This window comes from Amia ocellicauda, chromosome 10 (assembly GCF_036373705.1).
Source record: "Amia ocellicauda isolate fAmiCal2 chromosome 10, fAmiCal2.hap1, whole genome shotgun sequence".
NCBI lineage: Eukaryota > Metazoa > Chordata > Actinopteri > Amiiformes > Amiidae > Amia > Amia ocellicauda.
Window position 1 is genome coordinate 4,304,391 of NC_089859.1, and position 24,929 is coordinate 4,329,319.

Below are 24,929 nucleotides of genomic sequence, written 5' to 3' on the forward strand. Positions count from 1 at the left end.
CACTGAAAGAACCTGCTATAGTTTTCTTCTGGTTTGCGGTTTCTCATCAGCAGTGTGGATGTTATTTATTTAAAGGGCGTGCATCCAATTTACCTTTTTGACTGTTCGAGTTCATCACAGGATATTTTGCAGTAGCCGTCATAACAGTATTTTGAATTGTGTGAAGCTATAGTGTTGTTTTAAGCCAGGAGTCAAGGCTGTAACTGATGAGAAGGGATATAATAGTGAAAAATGTATTGATCGCCTTCTTTCGTTATTAGAAGCACTTCCTAAAGGCCACAGTAAAAACTGGGACGCTCCTCTTTCACACACCATCCGTCTTCATTTCTGCTCCGTCTACACTGGGTGCAATTATCACCTTGTGTGGTTATAAAAAAAGTCCTTTTGAAGGTGTTTAATATTGTTTCTTTTAAAATAAACAATTTTTCATAGACACAGCTTTGCACTAGTTTCCATTCCTGGAATAACTGTTCAGATTCACACAAATTGCCAACATGGACGTTGAAACGATGGGCAGGAGTGTCTGCGCTGCAGGCAGTCAAGCATCAGTGGAAATTGTGTGTGTCTATTAAATCCTACAAAGGCAGTGTTTGTGTGTATTCGAAAATTCAGATTATTAAAGATCCACGTTCGAGTGTTATGAATACTTTAACTTGTTGAAATAACTGGTGATATTCTAGTTACAAGCTAATGTGAAGTTCTGGATTTCCTTTCTAATCATTCTTTTGGGGAAATAAATGAATGCTTTTGAAATAAACAAGCTCATCAATGCTTGGACACTAGAAGCGAGATCTTGTCTCTTGATGATTCATAATGTAAGCTCACCTTGGCACATTGCTCAGTACATTTACATCTGCTCCCTGTGCGCTGGCTGCTTGTCTCAGCACTGAAGGATCCAGGATGTAATAAAACTATACTTACGTCTGTTAGAGCTATAGTAGATCTATAAATGTTTAAATGCTTTGCTGGAATACTACAGATAAATATGTATTTTGTGTGTGTTTTTAATGTATGTCTTGCTGTTCTTTCTTTTAGATCTTGGTCCTTATTTGATTGGCCGCCTATGGTCCAGGTGGACAGAGGACAGACTTCGCACTTCCGGGAGCTGTAGCCAGGCAGTCTGAATGGGAACAACGAGACTCCACAGAGGGCCTGGACGGGAGTGGGAGTGAGGATGGACAACCTGAGCGAGTTCGAGAGCCGCTGTCCGGCCAGCAGGAGGGAATGGGAGTGAGTATGAGCAGCAACCACAGCCGGCCGGGTCCTCACCTCCCGAATACTGACATCATTCTGGTTGTGTTTGTCTGTTATATTTCTGTCTTCTCACCAGGACAGCAACTGCTGATATACAGCTGTATATCTTTGTCTGATTTGATTAAAAAATCCCTTATTTTATATGGATTTTATGAAATTTTTTCATGTATCTGAATAAAATCCAACAACTCTCTGCTATCTCATCTTCGTCGTTCACAAACGCAGCTGGCTCTGGCAAAGTCTGTAATTGTTCAGGATCTGAAGGAGACGTGGGCCGCAGCGTGTCTCGTATTGGTACAGTAGCTATACAAGCAGTCTTTTGAAGCCACGCGTTGCCCACAACTTGACGAGAGAACACATGTGAAATGGATTGAGCTGTTCTGGTTCTTGGTGGGAGGGGTATCCTGTATCTGTTCTCTGTGGAAATAGCTCTCTGCCTCTGTCTTCAGTCTGTCCCCTTGGGGTATCTGTGGGGGAATGCAAATTTCTTTAGGATGGCATCTGTAAGGGAAGAGGGAGAGAGAGAGAGTGGGCGTCATCTGTGTTTCCATTTCTAAAAAAATGAGCAGAAAAAACTTCTCAGGAATTGATGAAGGCTCTGTCTTGTGCGGCATGCAAGTCACAAAATAGCTTTTAACTGCAAATGTATTCTGACAACACCTTGGATTACAAACAGCAGATCTCTGCAGGAAACAGAGCATCTGCCAAGTGGAGTCAAGTTGTAACCGTTCCCACATCACTGCGAACATCATGGTTGTGCGTAAGCGTATGTGACAGGCCCTGCATGCTACCACGAGACCATGCTACCTGATAAAACATGACCAAGATTTTAATAGTTTATTCGTTTTGTACTTATTTGTACATCAAGACGGTTTGTTTTCATTCGGGAGGTCTCTGAGAAATACATTGGACAGTCCTTTTTATAGCCTTTGCACTAGCGCTAAATATACTTTTCTGTGTCTAATGTTAGTTAATAGTAATAACAAAAAAGGAAGGTACAAATAATAACAATCAAAGTATAATTTCGATGTCTATTAGCGTAAAAACAAAACTGCACAGATCCAAAACCTGTGATATATATATATATATATATATATATATATATATTTAGTTATATATTTTAACTAAAATGCATTGATTAATATTTTAACTAATTTGTGTTTTTATGACAATAATTCCAAATTAAAAAATAAATAAATATTTTTTGCACTTTAGAACTTGCTAGCTCTGTTATTCATGCTGATGATTGTTGCTTTGGACAAGAAAATGCCAACAAAAGTCTGTCTAGTGAAATGATTAGAGCCGCTCGGAGAGACTTCTAAAAATGATCAGACGGATAAGGCAGCCTCCTGTGCCACTTCACGAGAGCACTTGAGATTTGTTATTTAGTGAGTTTTCCACATAAAAGATATAGTGCTTATATCCCCAATGTACCTCACATCGGAAACTGAGGTTCTGCGTTTCGTGGAAGAGAAATGATTCCTCTTACAGAATAGTATGCATTAAATACTGATCAGTGAGCCGATCTACTGATGGACATTGTCACTACATAGACCTTTATAATCCACGGCACAGCACTGTCTGACTGACTTGTGCCTCTGTGTTTTAAATCCAGTAGCTGAGCAGTAAATCAGAATCAGAAGTGTAATTAGGCGGTAAATGCGTTTCCTGTTTTGGTGATTTCAGGGGATTTTCTTACTGGATGGGTCTCAGGAGTTCAGTAAATCAAAACCACTTAAGCACTGGGGTGTCTTCACCGTTGGCAAACAGCTGTGTGTACTTTTACACTGAATTAATATTCATCGTAAAAGTCAATATTGCTATTGCATTGGTTATTCACAGGAGGCTGGCACTCGTCTGTGTCCACCTCATCGCAGGATATTGATTATAAAATAGCTGTATTAATGGTGTATAACATAAACGAACATTATCTGAGGCTATAGCAGAGTCAGTTGTTCTGCAATCTTTATATATATATATATATATATATATATATATATATATATATATATCTCACTTTATCTCTAGCCGTCTGGGGAGTAGTTTATCTCACAGTAGCTGCTCTCTGTTGACATCTGCTCACAGTCTATTAGCCGATAAACGTTGCTGAAAATGAAAGGAAGTATAATTCCTCTCTCTTAAAGGATTTTTTTTTTCTCTTCCAGTACGAGCAGCTGTGTGGATGATCTGTTCGATGAAGATGAGAAGGACCGGGCAAAAAGGTATTCCTCTTCTCCGTGCTCACTTCTACACTCACTACAGTCTGAAGCTCACTGTGTTACGGCACTGCCAATACGTATTCGATCACCGAGGATGTCAGCACAGAAAACCCCATCTCCCCAGCAGAGCAAGCTCGTCTCTGGGCGCGATCACAGCCGAGGGACGGGCAGAGGACCATCAAGACCCATCAGGGCTCGCTGGGCTTTAGACCGGTGGCTTTACTGGGGTGTGAGTTACCTGCTGTCTGTGCTGAGGGATCTCAATGCATGTCCTCTCTAGTACTACAGCACCAGTCACAGTAAAGACTGGATTCCAACATATACAAAGACAAAACATTCATTATTTTAGAGGTAGTCGTATTATTATTTTTTAATGAATCATGCATAATTTTTTAATCGAGCAAACTTTTTTAATTAAACTCAATATAAAAGTCCATGTTTCTCATCTAATATCTTGACTTCAATTACTAGAAAAGAAGTTCATATGCAGTAGGGAAATCACTTAACTGCAGAAAAGAATACATATCAAAGATATGATACTAACACAGCCATAGTTGAATACATGTGTTAATATTAGGCTTTCCTGCAGTAATGGGACTGTTGTGTCTTCAAACTTCACATAAAGCTCATGTGCTCTGTTTTAGCAAGTTTGTTTACCCTGATTTTCATTTTCCCTGAGACGTTGTGTATCGAGATTTATATCTAAGATTTGAATGCTATTTGCTTTAGCAACAACATATCTAGTTTTCCAACTTTTCACGTTGATAATGTGAGTGACACTGGTAAAGATAGGAGACCAATCTCAGATGGAAAACCGGAGAAATAATTGCTCTTTCTGGGTAACATTCTGACACACTTTATCCAAAGGGAATGAAAGGAATACGTTTCTGTTCTAACCAATGTGTGAAAGATTTGAATAATTGATCTGGGACAAGACTTAATTGTACTTTGGAAATGAACAAGCCTGTGATGATGAGAGATAATTACGGCCAGTAATCATGCAAGAAGGTCCTTGTTTTAAACATATGGAATACATTATCTGCAATTGTACCTTTTCATTCTCTCAAAGAAACTGCATGTTCCTAATGAAGTCTAATGGCCACCCTTTGTCAGATGTGCGTCTGAGGGACATTAAGCCCAGTTGCATAAAGGATTCGAGCCACCCGTGCTCTTATTCAAATGATTCCCTTTTGTCACCGTTTCCAAAGGGCGTCACGCAACAAATCAGAGAAGAAAAGAAGAGACCAGTTCAATGTCCTCATTAAGGAGCTGTGCACGATGCTGCAGGGGCAAGGCCACCCCCGCAAGATGGACAAGTCCACAATATTGCAGAGGACAATCGACTTCTTGCAGAAACAGAAAGGTAGTGTAAAATATTCATATGTTAATAAAAATCTAAAATAAAAAGTTCCAAGCCTGTTTGGAAAAGACGTTTCCCAAGAAAACGTATGGACTAAATTGCACTTGAATTCAGATGTATTCAGTAATGTATCGAGAGATGAAAATTGATACAACAAAACGGTGCGAGCCAAAAAGTGTCCAGATTCCTCTTCAGTGGTTACATATTTCACTGAGCTGCTTTGATCCAAAAGCCAGTGCTGTTTCATATGCTGGTTTATACGATTTGCCCCGATTCAGCTTCAGAACATGTGCAGAGTAATGGCGATAAGTGGGAAATTATCTTGTGCCATTCTTTGTCACGCCAAAAAACACCACAACATTTTTAAAAGTCGTCCATTATCCCAGCTGCTGTGAATAATAGTGTTTCCTGTCAGAATCAAGGCCACGGGTCTCAAACTAACAGATGGCTGTGAAAGAAGCATTTTCCCCACTTGGGATTCTTAAAGCCCTGTTTTATTTCAGAAATCACGTCACAAACGGAGTCATGTGAGGTCCGCCAAGACTGGAAACCGTCCTTTCTCAGCAACGAGGAGTTCACTCAGCTGATGTTGGAGGTAAGACTTGCATTGTCTTGCGTTCATTTAATGGACATCTTCATTGTATTGTAATCAAACACACTGCTCTCAAATGAGCGAGAGTTTGGTGTTGATGTTTATTAAGTTTCAGTTGTGTTTAAAACAGGTCTGTTTTCTGTTCTATATTATTCAGTGTCATAAAAATTATTCAGTGCATAATTCCTATAATTTCAATCACTTATAATTTCTGTATGTTGTCGTAGGGAGATCTTTTTGTTTGGGATTTCATAACCTGGGCAAAGACCAGATTGAGATGCTGACCCATCACCAATTTAAATTGCAATATCTAGTGGCAGCTTTTTGTTGGACAGAATCCTTTCTTGTACTGAGTGCAAACCAGACATGAAGGACTGCATTTTCAATTTACAACTGACAGGTGGATGAACGTTTTGATTTAGTCCAGACCCCTATAACCTTTCTCTGAACTGTTTAAAAATGTGTTGTCAGCGTTTCAATAAGGAACATTATTAATGTAACAGCTCAACACGAAATAGTCAGCCACTCTGTAAAGTCCCCCTAGCCTATTTTAAGTACAATCAATATAATGTAAATATATATTCTGTTTCTCCTGCAGGCTTTAGATGGTTTCCTCATCGCACTTACGACAGATGGAAACATAATTTATGTGTCTGACAGCGTTTCATCACTTATTGGCCATTTACCGGTAAGTGAGATATTGCTTTCTTGCTCTCAATGCAAATGTGATGTAATGCTGGGAATGAATCTGTGAAGAAGCCAGAGGTGTCAGTTATCCTGTTTATAGCATTAGCATGTCAGTGTTGCTTTCTGCAGATGTATTCCAGATGTCAACCTGCCTGCGCTCTAATTGAAGATATAGGCGGTTTTTCCTCATGCTAAGCCGGAGTCCCTGTTAGACAGATTACCAGATGCAGAAACTCTGGCCTGTGGGTTTATGTTCAGTGTCTTTGGCAGTCACCTCTTAAATATTGCGTCTCCGCTCCCTCGGTGCATCACTGTACACCTCACTCTTAATAATGAGTGATTTTCCTAATGCTAAATTGCATAATCAAAAACTGCAAAAATAAAAACATCATATTCTATTATATATGCATAATAATAATTCAGATTTGAGCAAGAGTTCTGATGGGTGGATATTAAAAGAAGCAACCCTGAAAGCACTTATTCAATAGAGGATAGATTGATATTGATGTGTCACAATGAAACGGAACATTTTTACATCAAATCACCATCATGTGTTCAAGAGCCTTGATCTCAGTGAGTACATTAATCGTATGTGCATATTATAGTTATAGGTGAAAGCAGTAGATAAATATATTACAATGCAATCCATACAGGGCCAGGGTTAATCTCCTGACTACAAGACAAGTGAAATAGCATGCTGCTCATTAAGTATTCAAACATATAAATATGAATAAACATTAGGCATCATCTACATAAAATATATTTGCATTGCACTATGTACATAGTACAGCAATAACATTGTTGCATCTGCATTTCATTGATATAAACCAACAATATCACTCTGAAATAGTGAGTTTACTGTGAATAAAACAACATTGCAACAACATAGGAGTCTGTGTGACAGTTCAGCTCGTTCTTTGCCTTAATTACTTCAGATTCCATTGCGATCAGTCAGTTTTAAACAAACTGAATTAACTTACAAAGTGTTCTATATATTCAAAATAATACACATTGTGTTTTTATTGCCAGGACGAGCTCTGATTTGTATTTGAGGATTGTTTTATTAGAACTGTACATATTAAAAACGGACTACGCATATTTCAAATTCTTATGATACGTTTAAAATATGATTTAATTTGCCATTGACATATAACAGTCTCCTGTAAACAATCATGTGGTAATGAATAATAGCAAAGCTCACTATATAGTATTACAATATTGTATTTTTATTGTGTTCTGCCATTTACGATTTAATAACACTGTTGTCAAAACGTGAAGGAAGATTTCCAATTTGCTGAATTCTCTGGAAATGTTATAACTGAAGAGCATAGCAAATGCAAATGAGAACATAACACTTTTAAATGATAAAATAGATTAAAACAACTGGTGAAACTATAAAGATGCAAATATAAGCATTGAAACACAATGGTGTGTATCTTGAAAAAGGTTGATTGAGTGTTTACATTTTTCATCACATGTAATAATTAAGCCTGGCTTATGAAACAATACCTCTAGAAGTGTGTATGTAAATGTGTAGACATTCTACACACACACACACACGCACACATATATGTATACCCAAAACCCTACACGACACAGCTGGCTGTTTTTATTACTTGGGAAATGTATGTAAAATGCAGATACGGAAAACAGGAACACGTAGTGATGAAGCACGATTGTGTATCCTGCCCAAATTGTTTCCATTTCCATATTGCATATTTAAATATATGTTTGTGCCCTTATTGAGAAAGTGCTCGAGGCATCCTACATAATGTTTAAGTATCAGTGGTGATAAAAAAGAGTATAAATTAAACTACATTTTCAGAGTTCTATCTCAGAAAAATACTTCCTGCTTTCCAATCAGTGTAATAATATGTCTCTCTGAGGCTTTCAAAATATACATGCTACTTTTCAAATACACCTTATTATAATATTGTAATTACTATGATCGTGTAATTTAGTAGCCATAGTAGTCTAGTAGTTTATAAATTGGCTGCAGATGTCCTAGATTGTCTGCCTCAGAAAAGCATATTTTAAAGGGGATGCACTAATTTAAAGCACCTACATATTGAACGTGACAAAGTGTCATTTTGTATCAGTCAGATATGGTGGACCAAAACATCTTGAACTTCCTCCCTGAACGGGAACACGGGGAGGTTTACAAGCTGCTCTCGTCACACATGCTGATGACTGACCCCATTGCTGCTGACTTCCTGGAAAGTGAGTGTCGCTCTTTTTATTCTTCCATATCAATTAATTCATATTAATGTGGTGCATTTCGATCAAACCCAGGAAACTTTAAGAAACTCAGACAGTTATTTTCCAGTAGTGCTCTAGCTGTACGCTAACAATAGATGATGCAACACATGGAAAGCAAGACTGACAAACGGATCTGCCGTCTTTAATCTGTACTCTTCTGCTGCACTGCTTTGATTCAGGGAACTCTTTGGGGATTTGTCTTTCTCACCATTAAAAACTCATCATTCTGCATTTGCCCAAGTTTTTTTTTTTTTATTAATGCTGATTAAACACCCACACTACTGTATAAAGCTACTATCTATAGTTGGTTGAAGTGGGTTGGGTGAAATCTATCAAACTCTTTTGTTTCAGTAGTTTAATCGTGAATCTACCGTAGCCTCAAGATATATTCATACCAATTATAATTTAGCAGGAAAGTGCAGGTGTACTCAGTAATGGTCTATTTCTAAATTGTTATATAGTTATCATGTTCCACTGAAACGTGGATGTCCATATTTTTGCCGACCAAAAGGGTCCGTGGGTTCAATGTAAACTTGTACACAAACATAAATAAATAGATGGGGGGAGGGGTGGCTGGCACTGGATGGTATGACATCAATGCATACCTGCCTTCGGCCATTTCCTGATTTAGCTCATGAGCACTGAGTGTAATGACTGCGACAGAGGCACTGATACGAGTGCATGTCTCCGGTCATAGAGTACAGGAAATGGGAGCTCAAATGTCCCGCTCACAGTATTGTAAAGGATGTAAATCGGAAGAACGAACACATTTGTAAGGATTCTGTTCCCAGTCCAGTCCTTACATTATTTGTGCAGATGTACACAGATGAGCTGCACAGTCATGGTCACGGGGTGATGATGCTAAACCACTTGTGCCACTTGGTTACGCTAATAAATTTAACTTTAACAAACCACATCTGAGGGTTGCAGGGCTACACTGGTGTCACGATCTGATCGTGGTAGAAAATATCAAATCTGTGATTCCATGACCGGTTTCACGCTGCGATATTTAGGTCATTGCAGTTCATATACGATTAGTTGCACAGTATCTGTCTCTTCTGTCACTGTGGTTATATTGTGTTTAAACACAGAGCATCTGAGCGCGTTCGGTCATGGGCAGGGCTTGTATAAACAGCAGAACTGCACAGTGCCACACAATGTGACCGCTCTCACAGTTTCATACAGGGTGCACTGGTTCTTCAAATTCTTGTGGTTTGGTAGGATGATAAATTCAAATTAGGGATCGGATTTTATCCAACATCTACCTGTGAGGATGGCTGTAAAATATATAGTAAAACCCCTTGAAACCCCATCCTAATCTCTAGACCTCAGCAAAACAGAACATGTCTGGTCTAGACTGAAAACAGACACAAGGTACACAACTTTAGGAGCTGAAGGAGTTTTGCATGGAGGGGTGGTGTTGTGAATGTGGTTGCGTGGGAAGATCATGAAACTATTAAAAGACTAGAGGAGGCGCCACCTTCGTGTTATCAAAGGCAACGGAGAACTCAAAGTCCTGATTGCCGCGGTAGGAATACATTTGAATAAGACGTGTGTAAGTATTTTTGACAGAAATGCTAATTGGTACATAGCTGATATCGACACCTGCATTGTGTTGCTGAATCAAAATGTAGTTACACTTCAAGTAGGGTATGGATATATCTGGAGGCTGTTGTATTATCAAATGTAATTCAGAACTGACAAGGTTATAAACATGTTTTACTGAAAATCAGGGAGGAGATGAGGAACAAAATATGAAGCATTTGAAGGAGCTGGGTAAACGCTGCCTGTGACCAAACAACCTGCAGGTTCCTCTGAATTCAGTGTCTCAGTAAATGTGAAATAATGACGAGTATGAATGTAAATGTGCGCAGGAATCCTGCACCCCCCCGAAGCAGAGTCAGATTGTATTTGATTTAATGGAATTCGGTTATGAACAAGGCTGCGGTGACCTTTAATATATCTTTTGATGTTTCCTGTAGCATTTCTTTATGAAAGTTGCCTTCATTCATTATACATCAAACACAGCAACACTGCCATACGTTGATGTACTACTTAAACAAAAAACTAAATTATGTTCCAGCGCAGCAACTATCAGAGTGAATAGTTTGTGTCTTTCATGGCTGCTGCTGTTAAAGTAAATGTCTAAACCAAATCTGTCTTTTTAAGGTTTAAAAACACTCAAGAGGAATTAACTAATAAATCAAATCAAATAATCACACAGCACACTCCTTACAACATCTGCTTGTAAGGAACATTTTAAAACTGAGGCAGTGAAATGCACAGTGAACGTGTTACATGAACGTGTTACATGACTGTGTTAAGAGCACCTGAACGCAAGGATAAGGGGGTTAACAGACAAGGCTATTTACGGGATCGAGTCCTATAAATAGCATGTGCGCTAAATAAAGGAACTTCTCTGAGTTGTTAGTGGTTTTAATCACTGTTATGTTTGTTGCAATAATCCCAGGAATGGCCGGGTCTGTACACTGTGACCTTAATCTGGTTCTGCAACTGGACACCTCTCGAGACCCGGATTTAAACCTGCCTTCTCTTTGATTGTTCTAGTGATCTCAGGGACCAGAACATTTGTCGCTAATTCAGGAATTCTATTAATAATAATTCTATTTATTTTCACATCAGGGATGATTTAATATACTTCACACTTTTCCTCACAGTAGACAAACACCTGTCATCCCTGCTTACCAATCGTTTGTTTAAGTCTAGACTCGACACACACCTTTATAAACTGGCTTGTCATTTTATTGACACATTTTAGCTATGGTGCTGTTAGACTCACATGCATGTAAATTCATGTTGTTTATTTGAACTCTGTCAATTGGTTTGTTTTTATTTATTCCAGATTTGATTGAACCGTGCTTTTGAGTTTCTTGAACAGCGATTTATAAATGAAATATAATAATTATCAGTATAATTATGATGTTTCTGTTAATCTTGTAATAGCTATAGCTTTCACTAGTGTATTATAGACGAACATGGATCCAGGTGAGAAACTCGGAGGCGAGCAGTGGGAAGAAGCCGTTTGAAATAATAAAATAAGCTCTATTAAAACACCCGGGATGTGATTCCTTTTCACAGAATGAGGAGAACATTCTGTTGTAAACACATTTTCAGTGCTAACCTCTCCTTAGCCTTTAACCAGCTTCCCATACTGGCTCACAAAGATGCATCACCCTTGTAAAATGGTCTTCTGCCTCTCTGTGGTGTAAAAGCCAATTATACTGCTCTCCTCTGCTGTTACTTGTCAGTCATTGATGTCCGTACACAATTTATAAAGCTCTACACGCCACACATCCTATATAACCCACTAATAACCTTTATGGCGGGTTTGAAAAGCCATGAATATGATCTTCAGTGAGACATGAAGTGTGTGGTTTACTTTTTTAATTAAAATGTGAGCAGCTGGACAGATACGAGACAGAGTAATAAAACTGACAGGCTGTAACTCTCCTCTCCCTCATAAAAAAGAAAGGAGTCTTCGGTTTCTCTATACATTTAGATTTTCTTCCTTAAAGAACCAGACAAGCCCTACGCTAACATTTACCAAAGCATTCGCCTCTGTTTTGGTGGGTCTGCGTGTGTGATGTATATTCTTATTGTACATGAAAGTGCTTGAGGCGTCTTGCGTTATGTTTAAGTATTAATGATGGTTCATAAACACTGAGTGCTTTAAATTACATTGCGAGAGCCGTGGCTCCGAGTTCGCCTTGGATTCTGCCAAAAACAAATTAGTCAGGAATGACAGCAGCGGAGAAGTGGAGAGACGGAGTAATTTAGAAGCCAGACTTACTGTATAGTGTCGCAAATACTCCGTTCTTTAATCCTGTAGGGCTGTTGAGTAGTGATTAAAGTTGCTCTCGTGGAGTGGAAGTCATTTTGATTTTCTTTCATATTTTTTTATAATTATTGTGAAATAATCCTGAGGCTTCTAAGCCATTGAGGTCCACATTATATTCTGGCTGTTTATTTGTTGAAAGTCATTATTTAGATAATGTATGTGCTGTCTGAAGTGTTAATCATCGTCCTTTCTTGTTTTGCAGGTGAAACACATATTGAGTTCTGCTGTCATTTATCGAGAGGAAACATAGACCCAAAAGAACCCCCTACATATGAATTTGTCAAATTCGTAGGAGATTTTAAGTTTCATAACTATGGTACGTGTCGAGTTTAAACCTTGTGTTTTAATGTGGTGGTGTTGTTGTTGAGCATCAGAAATGACAGCATGTTTGCTGTGACACACATTGTCCATCGAGTTGTATACTTGATCTTATGGCTTAAAGATGCCATGGATTACAGATGCCTTCTGCTGGTCTTTGAAAACATTTGAACAACTTGAATCCAGTGATGAAGTTAAGAGATGTTTTAATGGAGTCTAAAACTACAGATTGGGAGGAGGATCTACTGAAACTCAGATTGTATAACTGTCCTAATGCTGATTATTTGTTGTGCAGTGCCTACATCCTCTTGTAATGGCTTTGAGTTAGCATTACCAAGACCAATCCAGTCTTCACCAGAAGAACAAGTCTGCCTTGTAGCTACTGTCCGGCTCGCCACTCCACAGTTTTTAAAGGTAAGAGAGACATGATGACATTGTCCCTAATGGTCATGGCATTTGTTTTTGTTTTTATCCAAATTACACAATTCTTATTTAGAGCAGAGCTGAGTTACTTTACAGCATTATGAAACAATATTGTCATAATAATAAAGTCAATTTTTCACTGAAATAAGATTTCACATTCTGTATTCCTAATCATTTCACTGAGTGTTAAGAGCAAGTCAAACAACAAACATTATTCCTAGTTATTTAACAGCAGCCATCAACCCACTATTCGTTCCTTAACCCAATAGAGTGACATTTAAAGACTTAATTTGCTAATGAAAGGTTGTGTGTTTTCATACTGTAGTGAAGACAGGCCAGGCTCACTTCTGACAGTAATGCAGACAAACCTGACAGCTCTTGTCAATTTGCCAGAGTTATTAGAGCACAAATAAAAGTGTAATTGGTTTGTGTTCTGTTTATTAGGACGATGCAAACATGTGATGTGTTCCTGTCCTCTGTCTTTGTGTCCTTTGACAGGATCTGTGTAATGTAGAAGATCCTTGCGATGAATTCACATCACGGCACAGTCTAGAATGGAAATTCCTCTTTTTAGATCATAGGTAAGTAGAAACTCGTTGATTATGCTATGTGGTCACTGATGTTCAACAGGTACATGTCAATAATGGAGTGTTTAATCTGTGATATATCCATTGACATGTTATAACTTTCACTTTGTAGACATGGGAGTTAGTTAGTTTTAGTGCTGCATTTGCTGAAATTGTGTCTGACTCCAGTAACCTGGGTATTTCCCATGTACCCGAACAATGAAGATTTCACCGACACGACCCACATTTCTGTTCTCAGCACCGCCATTCCTTCGCCATCAGTGTAGTTTCTCAATGAAAGACTGTAACAGCTGGTGTTAAGCTGTGGAAATATGTAACATATAATTTGTATTATTTTAAATGTAAAGCATTGCTCATACGTGGCATTTCTGACACATCTCCAAATAAGTTATTTCAAACTCCTGGCATTCAAGAACAATAACAAACAAACAAACACTATCAGGCATGTTATTAAAAACAGGCAGTTGTTAAAATCTGAAAATCATGCCGAACTCGCTGTATCCATTGGTGCTCAGAACTATGGAGACATTCGAACAACCAGCACAAACCACTGCGTCCAAAAGAACGATTATTACTTCTCATAAGAAACTACCAGAGAGGACATATTTTGCTGGTATTTTACTACAACACACTCTAATCAAGACATCCTTCACCCAGACTGTAGGCAATGTCTTGGACAGCTTTAAAAGTGTTTACGCATCTATTCTTGTCCATTCACACCTGATCATTTCCCACAACATTACATTATTATGCTAGTTGCGTTCTCCTTTTAGAAGGTGTGTCCATTTCAAAACCTCGTTTCCCCTTTTCTCCTGTAAAACTGTCAGTGTATATATTGTTGGTTTGGGGTCATTCTTGTGTTATGATGAGAAACACACCCTTCACCCACGAGTCATAACCCTGGGTGCATCACATGATTCATATTACTATAACTCCCATTCATTCATTCATTCAATAGGTCTTTATGTAGGTGATAAAGGTGCCCCCCTAATTCTGACCAACCGTGTAATAATATATATTTGTTTAGATTTATAAGAGGTCAATAATACCAATGGCAGGTGTTTGTGGAACAGGAGTTTGTTGTAGTCTGTTGTAATACAATGTCACAATAAAGGTGCTGTAATTGGATATTTTAAATGCTGCTTTGAAGGCTTTAACAATGTAGTGATTGAAAGCTTGGACTTCAGTTGAATTTTCTAAACAAAACATTGATGGTGTTGTTAGTGGCTGTGCAATTAGAAATAGTATCAATTAAAAACCCCTTTGCTGACAGATTCCGAGAAAAAATATTAGAACAGCGGTGATGTTTCTGTGTGGTTTGTTTGAGTTCTTTTCAATGAATCTTTGTCAAACCTGCCCCATTAGTCCACCCTAAGCAAACTAAACTCGTATTTGGGATATTTCGAGGTATATTAATCCGTCCAAGAGGCGATAGAAGCTGTCAGTGCATGTCCCCTCACTCCATTAGTCACTGATGGACGGGGGGAATTAGATCAAAACCGCAGCACAGATGCCACCGCACAAGAGAACGTCTCGGGGTTCGGGATTTGACCCCAGTGCCTTGTGATAAAGGCTCTGCGACTGGTTTTGGTAAACTGCCCTCGTCGATCAGACCGTCCTCATGTGGTGTGACTCCTCGTATGAAAGCTGCGTCGAGTGCTCCCTGCCAAAACCACTAATGAAAGAGAGAAAGGACATGCTCGTGTTTTCAAGTTCCTCATTCGGAGTCCATGCCTCCCATTGACTTCATCAGCATAACAGGCCAATGTGATGCAGGCGTGCACTTCCGCGCTGAAGTGCGATCGCTCGACGAGAGGCTGGCAGATTAGCAAGGCAAATCAGTTCACACTCGCACATTTAAATCATTCCTAATTCGTCTCAATGGCCCGGCTGGAAACCCATTCATTATAATCATATTAGAGGATCGCTCTGTATGAGGTGAAATCAAGCCACGAACGACAAAAAACAGCACATTATGTCTTCAACAAAGCTGTAATCGCCCCATTGTGGCTTTCTGTCATTATGAGTTACTGTGGTAATATGATTGTACAAACATGGTAAAATATAAGGAAAACGAGCAGAAGTCATGATCAAGCATGGAAAGGTATTGAAACCATAGAAACTCATGGCAAAGCAAAGTGCATGACTGGTAAATACACTTTTAAATCCTGGGGCAAATGATTGTGCAAGCTTACTGTGTTTAAAGGGCATCCGAGACTAGTTTAAATAAGTTGTCCCTTTTTGAGATGTATGTGCATCTTCTTTGTTGTAAATTACTCAACCTTTTTTCCAGATTATCACCTTATTTCAGTGTATGCGCAGGTTTATGGTTTAATGTCTGTTGATTCACAGCCAGTGATTTGTTTGCTGTACAATTCAATCATGAGTAGCTGTCTGCAATTTATAAAACAATAAAAGCCATAGTTATCCACAAAATGAACAATTCATCAGTTTTTCCCCATTGGACTGCAGTCGACTGAAGACCTTGAGTTCATGACAGGAAGGTTGTTGTGAAATGTGTTGTAAAATGAATGTATTGTCTCTTATTGTACATTTCATGCTTGTCTGGGGAAATTTTCAGAATTTCTAAACCGTTTCTCTCTCCCTCTCTCTCTATCCCCCTCTGGCTCGCCCTCTAAAAGAGCGTCACCCATAATCGGCTACTTGCCCTTTGAGGTGCTGGGGACGTCCGGCTATGATTACTATCACGTGGACGATCTGGAGCTCATCGCTCGCTGTCATAAACAATGTGAGTGAGACTGAACTGCCCCATTAAGGCCACATGTCTCTTCCTCGTCATTGTATAACAATGGACTGGACTGAGAAACTGAAAGGAACTTGAGATCAGAAAATCTGGTGTGGTTGTTTAGTTTATGCACATATTGATTTACCTAAAGCTTCCATTATAAAAATCACTTACTGTCTGTCATAAAATAGCTGCAAATATTCCAAAGCAGTGTTTGTGCGCATTTTAAGATCTTTTTAGACATGTTTTAATACATCTCAGTCCTTATTATCCCTGTAGGGAAGCGTCCCACCGTGTCAGTCAGTGAAGAAGATATTGACAGTGTCCTTTTCCCCAGTGTGTCCACAGGGACAGTCGTGTCTCGGTGCTTCGGGCAAACAATGTCAATAGGTTCAATATTGAGCATGTCCATAAAAACATTTGAAAATGCATTATAAACTTATTTTAAGATCTTCATTTAAAAACGTGCTTTCACCTCATTCTCGTGAATAAACATCCTAACTATAAACATTCGAATATTTACTTAATTTACATAATTAGTAATATGTGCTTCATTCGTTTTTGAATTACTTAGTTTTTTGTTTAGTTAATTTGATGGAGTCAGTAATAAGTGCTAGTGTTTAGCTGTGTGATTGGATTTCATTTACATCTGCCGTGTATCTAATTTTTTTTCTTCAATTTTTTCCCCCCAGTAATGCAGTTTGGGAAGGGAAAATCCTGCTACTACCGGTTCCTGACCAAAGGCCAGCAGTGGATTTGGCTCCAGACCCATTACTACATCACCTACCACCAGTGGAACTCCAAACCCGAGTTCATCGTGTGCACCCACACCGTCGTCAGGTACTCGGACCCGCCGCCTCGATCAGAGGGTCTGAACCGCATCGCACTGAATCTCAGGCTGCGATTACTTGAGAATAAGGGTCAGAGATGCTTAAAAGGTTCGATGAGCCTCAGAGGGTCAAACGAACGTCACTCCCCCGTTACGGGCGAATCGCAGTGCCGCTGTGACAGGGAGCCGAGATCGCGGTGCAGAAGTGTGTGTTGAGCCTTTTCTTCTCCACGTCGCCCTGCAAATGCATTTGTTTTAGAAGCAAGATGATATGGAATTAAAAACCGCTGTGCCTGCAGCAAAGTCAGATTAATTGACTGTTCCCAATCTACTGTCTTTTTTCATAGTTCTATTATCTTATTAGCGTAACTCTGGGTTAAATTGCCTGAGGTATTTTACTATATCAACAGCAGCCGTCCTCCAGTACACAATTTCATCTAAAGTGCCTGTTAGTGTACCAGAAAACACAATACAGGACAGGATTCTTAATGCGTTGTTATTATGTTTAATCGGTGATCGTGAATTCTAAAACCCTGCGTCAGATGTTGTCTTTTTCTTATCTTTTTAAATATGTTAATCCATAATTAGTTGGCAATTACTTTTTTTTAAATGCAATCGTGTCCATTTTAACATTCTCATGATCGGACACTATGAATGTATTGAAAGCAGGACAAAGCATTGTAGTCCTGGCACAGGACAGCGGCACTATTCACTTTTACAATGTGAACATTTAAATTCAGAGATGTTCGATAGTCAGCAGGTCGACACCTAGAGAGAAATGCTGGCTAAACGTTCAAGCCTACATAGATAATAACACACAAGATGTCATTGTTTGTGTCTGTCCTCAAGGTGAAGGGAAGTGATCGCTATTGAGTCTGTCTTTTGATAGATATAAGTGGGTTTAAATTGTTGTTTTTAATCAGCTGACAATACAAATTGTTCTCCTCAGCTATGCAGAGGTGCGGGCAGAGAGAAGGCGAGAACTGGGACTGGAGGAAACATCTCCAGAAATGGCCTCCTCGTCCATTAAGGTATTGGGTTTGATTGGCAAATATCGTGGGGGATTTAAAGTGTGGCAACCGGTCATTACCCCGGTGCCGCTGATTTGAAAGTATTGATTTTGTGTTGTTAATGTTGATTCTGCTGCGTCTGTCTTGTAAAAACTTGTATGATGTCACCAAACCAGTGCGTGTTGCTGGAGCCCAAAGAGTGAACGTGATGGTGTTTTATGACAGAGATCATCTCTGAAGCACTTAGATCATAGGTCATGATGGGGTCTCTACTGTTAAATGTGCATGAAATGTGAACAGAAGCAGTGAGTCTATGGTTGAGGTGTTGGTTTTCACCTCCTAAAATATTAAGAACATAAGAGAGTGTCAATCGAGAGGAGGCCATTCGCCCCATCGTGCTCGTTTGGTGTCCATTAATAACTAAGTGATCCAAGGATCCTATCCAGTCTGTTTTTGAATGTTCCCAAATTGTCGCTTCAACAACATCGCTGGGGATGTTGTAGGCACCCTATTGTTTCTAAAAAGGTCACAAGTAGGACATACTATCCATAGGCCCTGTGAACAGAAACACACAAAGCACAATTCCTTTCATCACTCAGCGTTGCTTTGCAATTTAACACATTCACATTAACGGGACTCTCAGATATCTGTAAGAGGCTTATCAGATTTAATCAGTGCTTTTCCACACCCCTCGGTTATTCTGTGTTCTAAAACGGATAGACACTCTGGTTTAAGACAATGAGATTAAATCGGATTCCTTCTTATTTTCCAGGCGTGTCCGTCAGTTTGGCTGCAGTTCATATGTAACCGTCAGAGCATCACAAAGCCAAAACAAATGACTCGTTTCACTGGGAAATGCCATCGATGACTGTGGTCCCTTTAACATCCTGGCAATCTTAAACACAGTTCTGTTTATAGCGCGGATTCCAAGGGCAGGTTGGCCACTTGGTAGGGATAGCGGTGCGACGTGCGGCGCAGACATCGGGCCATCCATCTCTCATGTTTCCATGGTGACGAGGCATACTTCCTTAAAGAGATCTGCTGGTCCTGTTGCCTTGGAAACCTTTCTCACTCTGCATCATGTATGAGACCTGACAACAGAAATAAAATAAAAATCTCCCGTCAGTTGACTTGAGGCGAGATAGGTGTGAACCATATAAACCTTTAAATAACGAGATGTTGTGGAAGTGTATGAACTAGAGTTTCACATGGCCTGCAGGCAGCTCCGAGCTGCTGAGATTGAGCATCGTGTGAGAGACGTTCGTTCTTCCACCTCGAGCTGAAGTGTAGAATTGAGAACAAGGGCAGTGATGTTCAGACTGTACAATGCACTAGTTAGAGCTCATCTGGATACTGTGGACAGTTCTGGGCTCCACACTTCAAGAAAGATATCGCTGCTCTAGAGGCAGTTCAGAGGAGAGCAACCAGACTTATTCCAGGTCTGAAGGGAATGTCCTACTGAGAGACTGAGGACCTGAACCTTTTCACCCTGGAACAGAGGAGACTACGTGGGGACTTGATCCAAGTCTTCAAAATCATGAAAGGCATCGACCACATCAAACCAGAGGAGCTTTTCCAGATCAGCAGGGACACAAGCACCTGGGGACACGAATGGAAATTGGGCTTCAAGGCATTCAAAACAGGAGACACTTCTTCACACAGAGAGGCGTCACAATCTGAACAAACTCCCCAGCGATGTGGCTGAAGAGACAATTTGGGAACATTCAAAAACAGACTGGATAGGATCCTTGATCACTCAGTTATTAATGGACACCAAACGAGCACGATGGGGCGAATGGGATCCTCTTGTTTGTTTCTGGAGCCCAAAGAGTAACCGTGATGGTGTTTTAGGAAATGGAACATCTCTGAAGCACTTGTCATGATGGGGTCTGTACTGTTAAATGTGCATTAAATGGTCAACAGAAGAGTTGCTTGTCAATCTTCACTAAACTCTGTTCTTTGCCGTCTTCCAGAGCCAGGAGGTTTACCTTGACATCCAACAGGAAGCGCCCAGGGAGAGACGGGCTGGACAGACGCGCTCCCTGTCCTCTCACAGCTCGCGCAAGTCCTCTCACACGGCCATGTCCGACTCGGCATGTAGGTCACACTGTCACTACACAGCACCTGTGGAAGTGTATAGCCATGGATTTTAGTAATTATTTATATTTATTTTAGTTATTGTTATTCTGTATTTTAATGTATGTAGGAACCATTGATATTCAAGTCCAGTTATATTTGACTGCGCTCACAGCCTTCATTTCAAACAAATGTTTTCAGGGATTCATTTAGTTTAATAAATATTGTTCAATAAACCATTTTTATATCAACAGTATCTAATAAATCATTTAAAAAGTTTGTGAAACACTTGTTGGAGAAAATGTTGACTGACTATAGACATCAGTAAGCGCAGTCATTCATGTTAGGCAATATATTTCAAACAGGAAACCAGTGAAGTTTTTTTTTTTTAGCAACTGGCATAGCAACTTGTAGGTGTTGAATGAAGTGAAAATCTATCCCGTATAACTGCTCAAGCTAGTATAGTGCTGGCATAAAACATGGACTATCAAGTTTCTCATAAACCACATCAGGATGCAAAAGACTCTTAACTCTTAACTATTAACTCTTTCTTACTCCACTGTACTTGTTTTTATTTTTATTTCCATGATGAAATGTTCATACCACACTGTATATTATACACATTTTCAAAACTAGATTCAGTAGATTTTAATAAGTATATATTTCCCTCCTTTTTTTAAATCCAGCAAGCTCTTCGATCAGGTATACAGAGACAAGTACGCCGTCCCGCCAGTCCGTCTCGATCAGGCCAGAGAAGTGTACTTCAAGACTTCAGCCAAGCAGCTCCAAGGTAAGTGTGTCATCTGCTGTGAAACAATCAATTCATTCAAGCTCTCTGAACTAACACAGAGCACTGCTGTATGAAACTGGTGTGACATAAGAACATAAGAAAGTTTACAAACGAGAGGAGGCCATTTGACCCAGCGTGTGTCCCTGCTGATCTGGAAAAGCTCATCTGGTTTGATGCGGTCGATGCCTTTCATGATTTTGAAGACTTGGATCAAGTCCCCACGTAGTCTCCTCTGTTCCAGGGTGAAAAGGTTCAGGTCCTCAGTCTCTCAGTAGGACATTCCCTTCAGACCTGGAATAAGTCTGGTTGGTCTCCTCTGAACTGCCTCTAGAGCAGCGATATCTTTCTTGAAGTGTGGAGCCCAGAACTGTCCACAGTATCCAGATGAGCTCTAACTAGTGCATTGTACAGTCTGAACATCACTGCCCTTGTTCTCAATTCTACACTTTTGACAATATACCCTAACACTCTGTTTGCCTTTTTTATTGCTTCCCCACATTGTTTGGATGGAGAAAGTGAGGAGTCCACGTAGACTCCTAGGTCTTTCTCATGCGTTACTTCATCTAGTTCTATTCCTCCCATAGTGTAATTATAGTGGACATTTTTATGACCTGCATGTAATACCTTGCACTTGTCCACATTGAATTTCATCTGCCAGGTGTTGGCCCACAACTGAATATTATCTAAGTCCCTTTGAATAACCTGTGCTGCCGAGATTGTATCTGCTGAGCCACCTATTTTAGTATCATCTGCAAATTTAACAAGTTTGCTAACTATCCCAGAGTCCAGATCATTAATATAGATTAGAAAAAGCACAGGCCCTAGTACTGATCCCTGTGGAACTCCACTAACAACCTCACTCCAGTTAGAAGCAACTCCTCTAATCGACACCCTCTGTTTCCTAGACATCACCCAGTTCATAATCCATCTACTTACATTACCCTGAATGCCTACAGCTTCCAATTTGAGGATCATTCTTTGGTGTGGAACCTTATCAAAAGCTTTTTGAAAATCTAAGTATATCATATCATATGCTTTCACATGATCTACAGCTGCAGCTGCATGTTCAAAAATTCTAATAAATTAGTAAGACATGATCTGCCTCATCTAAACCCATGTTGATTATCTCCAAGAATATGGTTTTCATTAAGATGCTCCTCTATTTTCTGTCTAATCATTTTTTCCAACATGGGTTGACATGTGACATGTCTTTATAGTTTTTATTTTAATTTTCTTAAGTGAATTTTGTGAATGAAACAGGTTTGTAACGATAACGTTTGTAGTGATAATTAATTAATCATTAATGATGGTCTCAGGCTGATTGATCAAAACCTGTTAACACCCATTTTAAATCTGCCAGACGCCAAGAGAGACATTCATAAAAAACTAATTACTGTGGCTCGAGCATATTGACTACAATTGTAGTACAAACTGCAGCAGAACAGGGTTTTGTTGAGCTGCAGCCGAACCATATGCTGCTGAAATACCTCTCTGAAGCAGCTATATCTTGTAATGAAACCGTGTGTTTTAGCCCTGTAATAACCAGTTTCAATCTGGTTTCAATTATGGTTCTTGTTTGTTTCTCTGGCAAAATAAAAGTCCATAGTTACGTAAAAAAGCATTAAATCCAGTACATTATGCAAATAGTTATGAAAGTCCAGAAAACGAGCAGTCTTAGTTATTGCTGTGCAGTGAGAAGTCATTGTTGTTTGTGGTTCTTTCAGACCCTGGTGCCGAGCCAGGTCTCCTCTGAACTGGCCCCCCAGCAGCACGCGGCCCTGTCCTCAGCCTCCAGTCAGCACTCCGTCATGGTCAGTGTGGTTTACTCTCCTGCACTCTCGTAGGTCCCCGTTATCAATAAACATTTAGTACATTTCTGACTTTTTACTTAAGTAATGTATACATCACCCCTCAAAATAAACTTTTTTCTTAGTAAGTTCTGTAAGAATAGTTGAAAGATAAGGGCCGAGACAAGAGCTTTAACACACACTGCATCTTTTACAGAGTTTGTTTTTACCTTTTGCACTTCAGCAGCCAATGTACCAGTTCCAGCCCCAGATCGGAGTCATGCACCAGCTGAAGGAGCAGCTGGAAGAACGAACCCGGATCCTTCAGGCCGACATCAAGACACAACAGCAAGAACTGCATGAGATCAAAGAGCAACTGCAGCTGGTCAGCAACTCCAATCTGCAGGTAACGCAGTTCTGGCAAAGCTTTTTCTCCAGAATTTCCTCACAGCAGCAACGAAAGCATCACATACACATACAGGAACATACAGACCTCTTCAGGATCATGTGTTGATGATAATCTCCATCTCCTGATTTCATCAGCACTACAGACACAAGTCAGTTTTAGAGTAGCAGTCTTTATTGACTGTATAAGGGTACAATGCAGAGCTTTCTTAAATCTTGTTAACAGAAAGTGTAGCAAACTTCCTGAAAGAGAAAAAAGTAGATCTCAGTCAATCTAAACGAAGGCATTCTTAGTCTACAGAATTCCCAGAAGGGCAGCCCATCTTAAAATGTGTATTTTATTACCTCATTCTCTTGGAATTCTTTTAAAAAGATTAAAGAGAGTAAAAACACACTGCCTTTCCCTCTAATATGCCCCATCTGTCCTGAGGGACTCAGAGCTTTCACAGTGTGTTATGTGCTGTACTGGAAAGATATAAATTGAACTGTGTAACAGAACATGGAGACTTAACTGGCATTTAAACAGATGTTGATGTTTGACAAATAGTTTCCGGCAAAATCAGACTGCGCAGGCGTTGACAACATCTGAACCAGGCCCCCAAAAGTACTGAAGCTGAAAACTGTAACAGCACAGTAGACCACAGCGCTTTAGGCCCAGGTTTGGCTCTGGAGACCTATGGATCCAGGAGTCCTAGGATTTCACTGCTTCCCTGTTGTCCATAATGTGAGGCGTTGTGTTTAATGGCTGCTTTGTGTTCCCCCAGATGCTGCTACAGCCAGCCCCGATGAGTTTCAGTTCAGCGCAGCACCAGGGCCCGGGCCGGCCGGCTCCGCAGCAGCAGCAGCAGCAGTCTGGGGTCATCAGGCAGGCATCCACTCACTCCAAACAGCCGCTCATGGGGTCCGAGCATCTCTGCGTCCCTCACAGCTCCTCTCCTCACTCGGGCATGAGGGAGCCCAGCACCCCCTCGCCACAGGTCAGTGAAAATGGGTTGATATGATGACTTTGAGTCCACTATGATATAGATCTGGATGACGCACCATTTTCCATTGTAGAAGAGAGAACTTTTGAGAGCCTCGTTCCGATGCAGTGTGATTGTAGTGTATCTGTTAGCCATGTCCAAATGAAAAACTGCTGCTGCTTAGACACAGGCTTCCTCTCGCGCAGCACTTCAGAAACACTTAAGATTACAGAAAGTAAATCAGTCTTAATATTCACATCCTTTGTTTTCTCATGATAAAAACAAAAATATTACATTATCTTAGAAAACCTGTCCTTCTCCTAACAAGGTGAATTTCCTCTGTGCAAATATCCGTGCTGTAGAAGCGATATGCAAGCAATCCCTGTAATTACTTGACGCCTGCTTCAGCTGTGTGTTTGTTCATCAGAGATCATTAGCGCTAAGATGTCTTTCTCTTTCCAAGAAGGCAGGAGAATTGTGACGTGAACATATTGTATTTCGTATGGCAACGCGTTCATAAACAAAATCTCTCCGCGATCTTGGTTGTCCATCGCTGTGGGATGACACACACCAGATGCTGATGTAACGACCACGCTTTTCTAGCATCGTTAGTTCTGTGGAGGCCGTGTAATCCTATTCCCCGAGGGCATCCCGGTATACGCAGACCAAATGCCAGAGCTGTTTGCAAACCAACAATATCCTTTGGGTGGATCAGGATCTTAGTTCTGCTCTACTAAGCAGGTCATGTTGCACAGTGCCGAGTGAC

At 40.0% G+C, this 24,929-nt stretch overlaps 1 protein-coding gene across 3 annotated transcripts in view; it reads left to right on the forward strand.

Annotated features, from left to right (window-relative positions):
• Nucleotides 1-24,929, forward strand: part of npas2 (neuronal PAS domain protein 2) — an 86,099-nt gene that overhangs the window by 50,490 nt on the left and 10,680 nt on the right. For all 3 annotated transcript variants that reach the window (XM_066714764.1, XM_066714763.1, XM_066714762.1), the window contains 17 exons: nt 1,036-1,230; nt 3,420-3,476; nt 4,682-4,836; nt 5,337-5,428; nt 6,024-6,113; nt 8,212-8,332; nt 12,433-12,546; nt 12,844-12,962; nt 13,470-13,552; nt 16,201-16,307; nt 16,997-17,144; nt 18,083-18,164; nt 20,117-20,240; nt 20,906-21,009; nt 22,734-22,820; nt 23,041-23,202; nt 23,966-24,178. In XM_066714764.1, coding sequence (XP_066570861.1) covers nt 1,175-1,230; nt 3,420-3,476; nt 4,682-4,836; nt 5,337-5,428; nt 6,024-6,113; nt 8,212-8,332; nt 12,433-12,546; nt 12,844-12,962; nt 13,470-13,552; nt 16,201-16,307; nt 16,997-17,144; nt 18,083-18,164; nt 20,117-20,240; nt 20,906-21,009; nt 22,734-22,820; nt 23,041-23,202; nt 23,966-24,178 — 1,914 coding nt within the window. In that variant the 5' untranslated portion in view covers nt 1,036-1,174. The remainder of the gene's footprint in view (nt 1-1,035; nt 1,231-3,419; nt 3,477-4,681; nt 4,837-5,336; nt 5,429-6,023; nt 6,114-8,211; nt 8,333-12,432; nt 12,547-12,843; nt 12,963-13,469; nt 13,553-16,200; nt 16,308-16,996; nt 17,145-18,082; nt 18,165-20,116; nt 20,241-20,905; nt 21,010-22,733; nt 22,821-23,040; nt 23,203-23,965; nt 24,179-24,929) is intronic.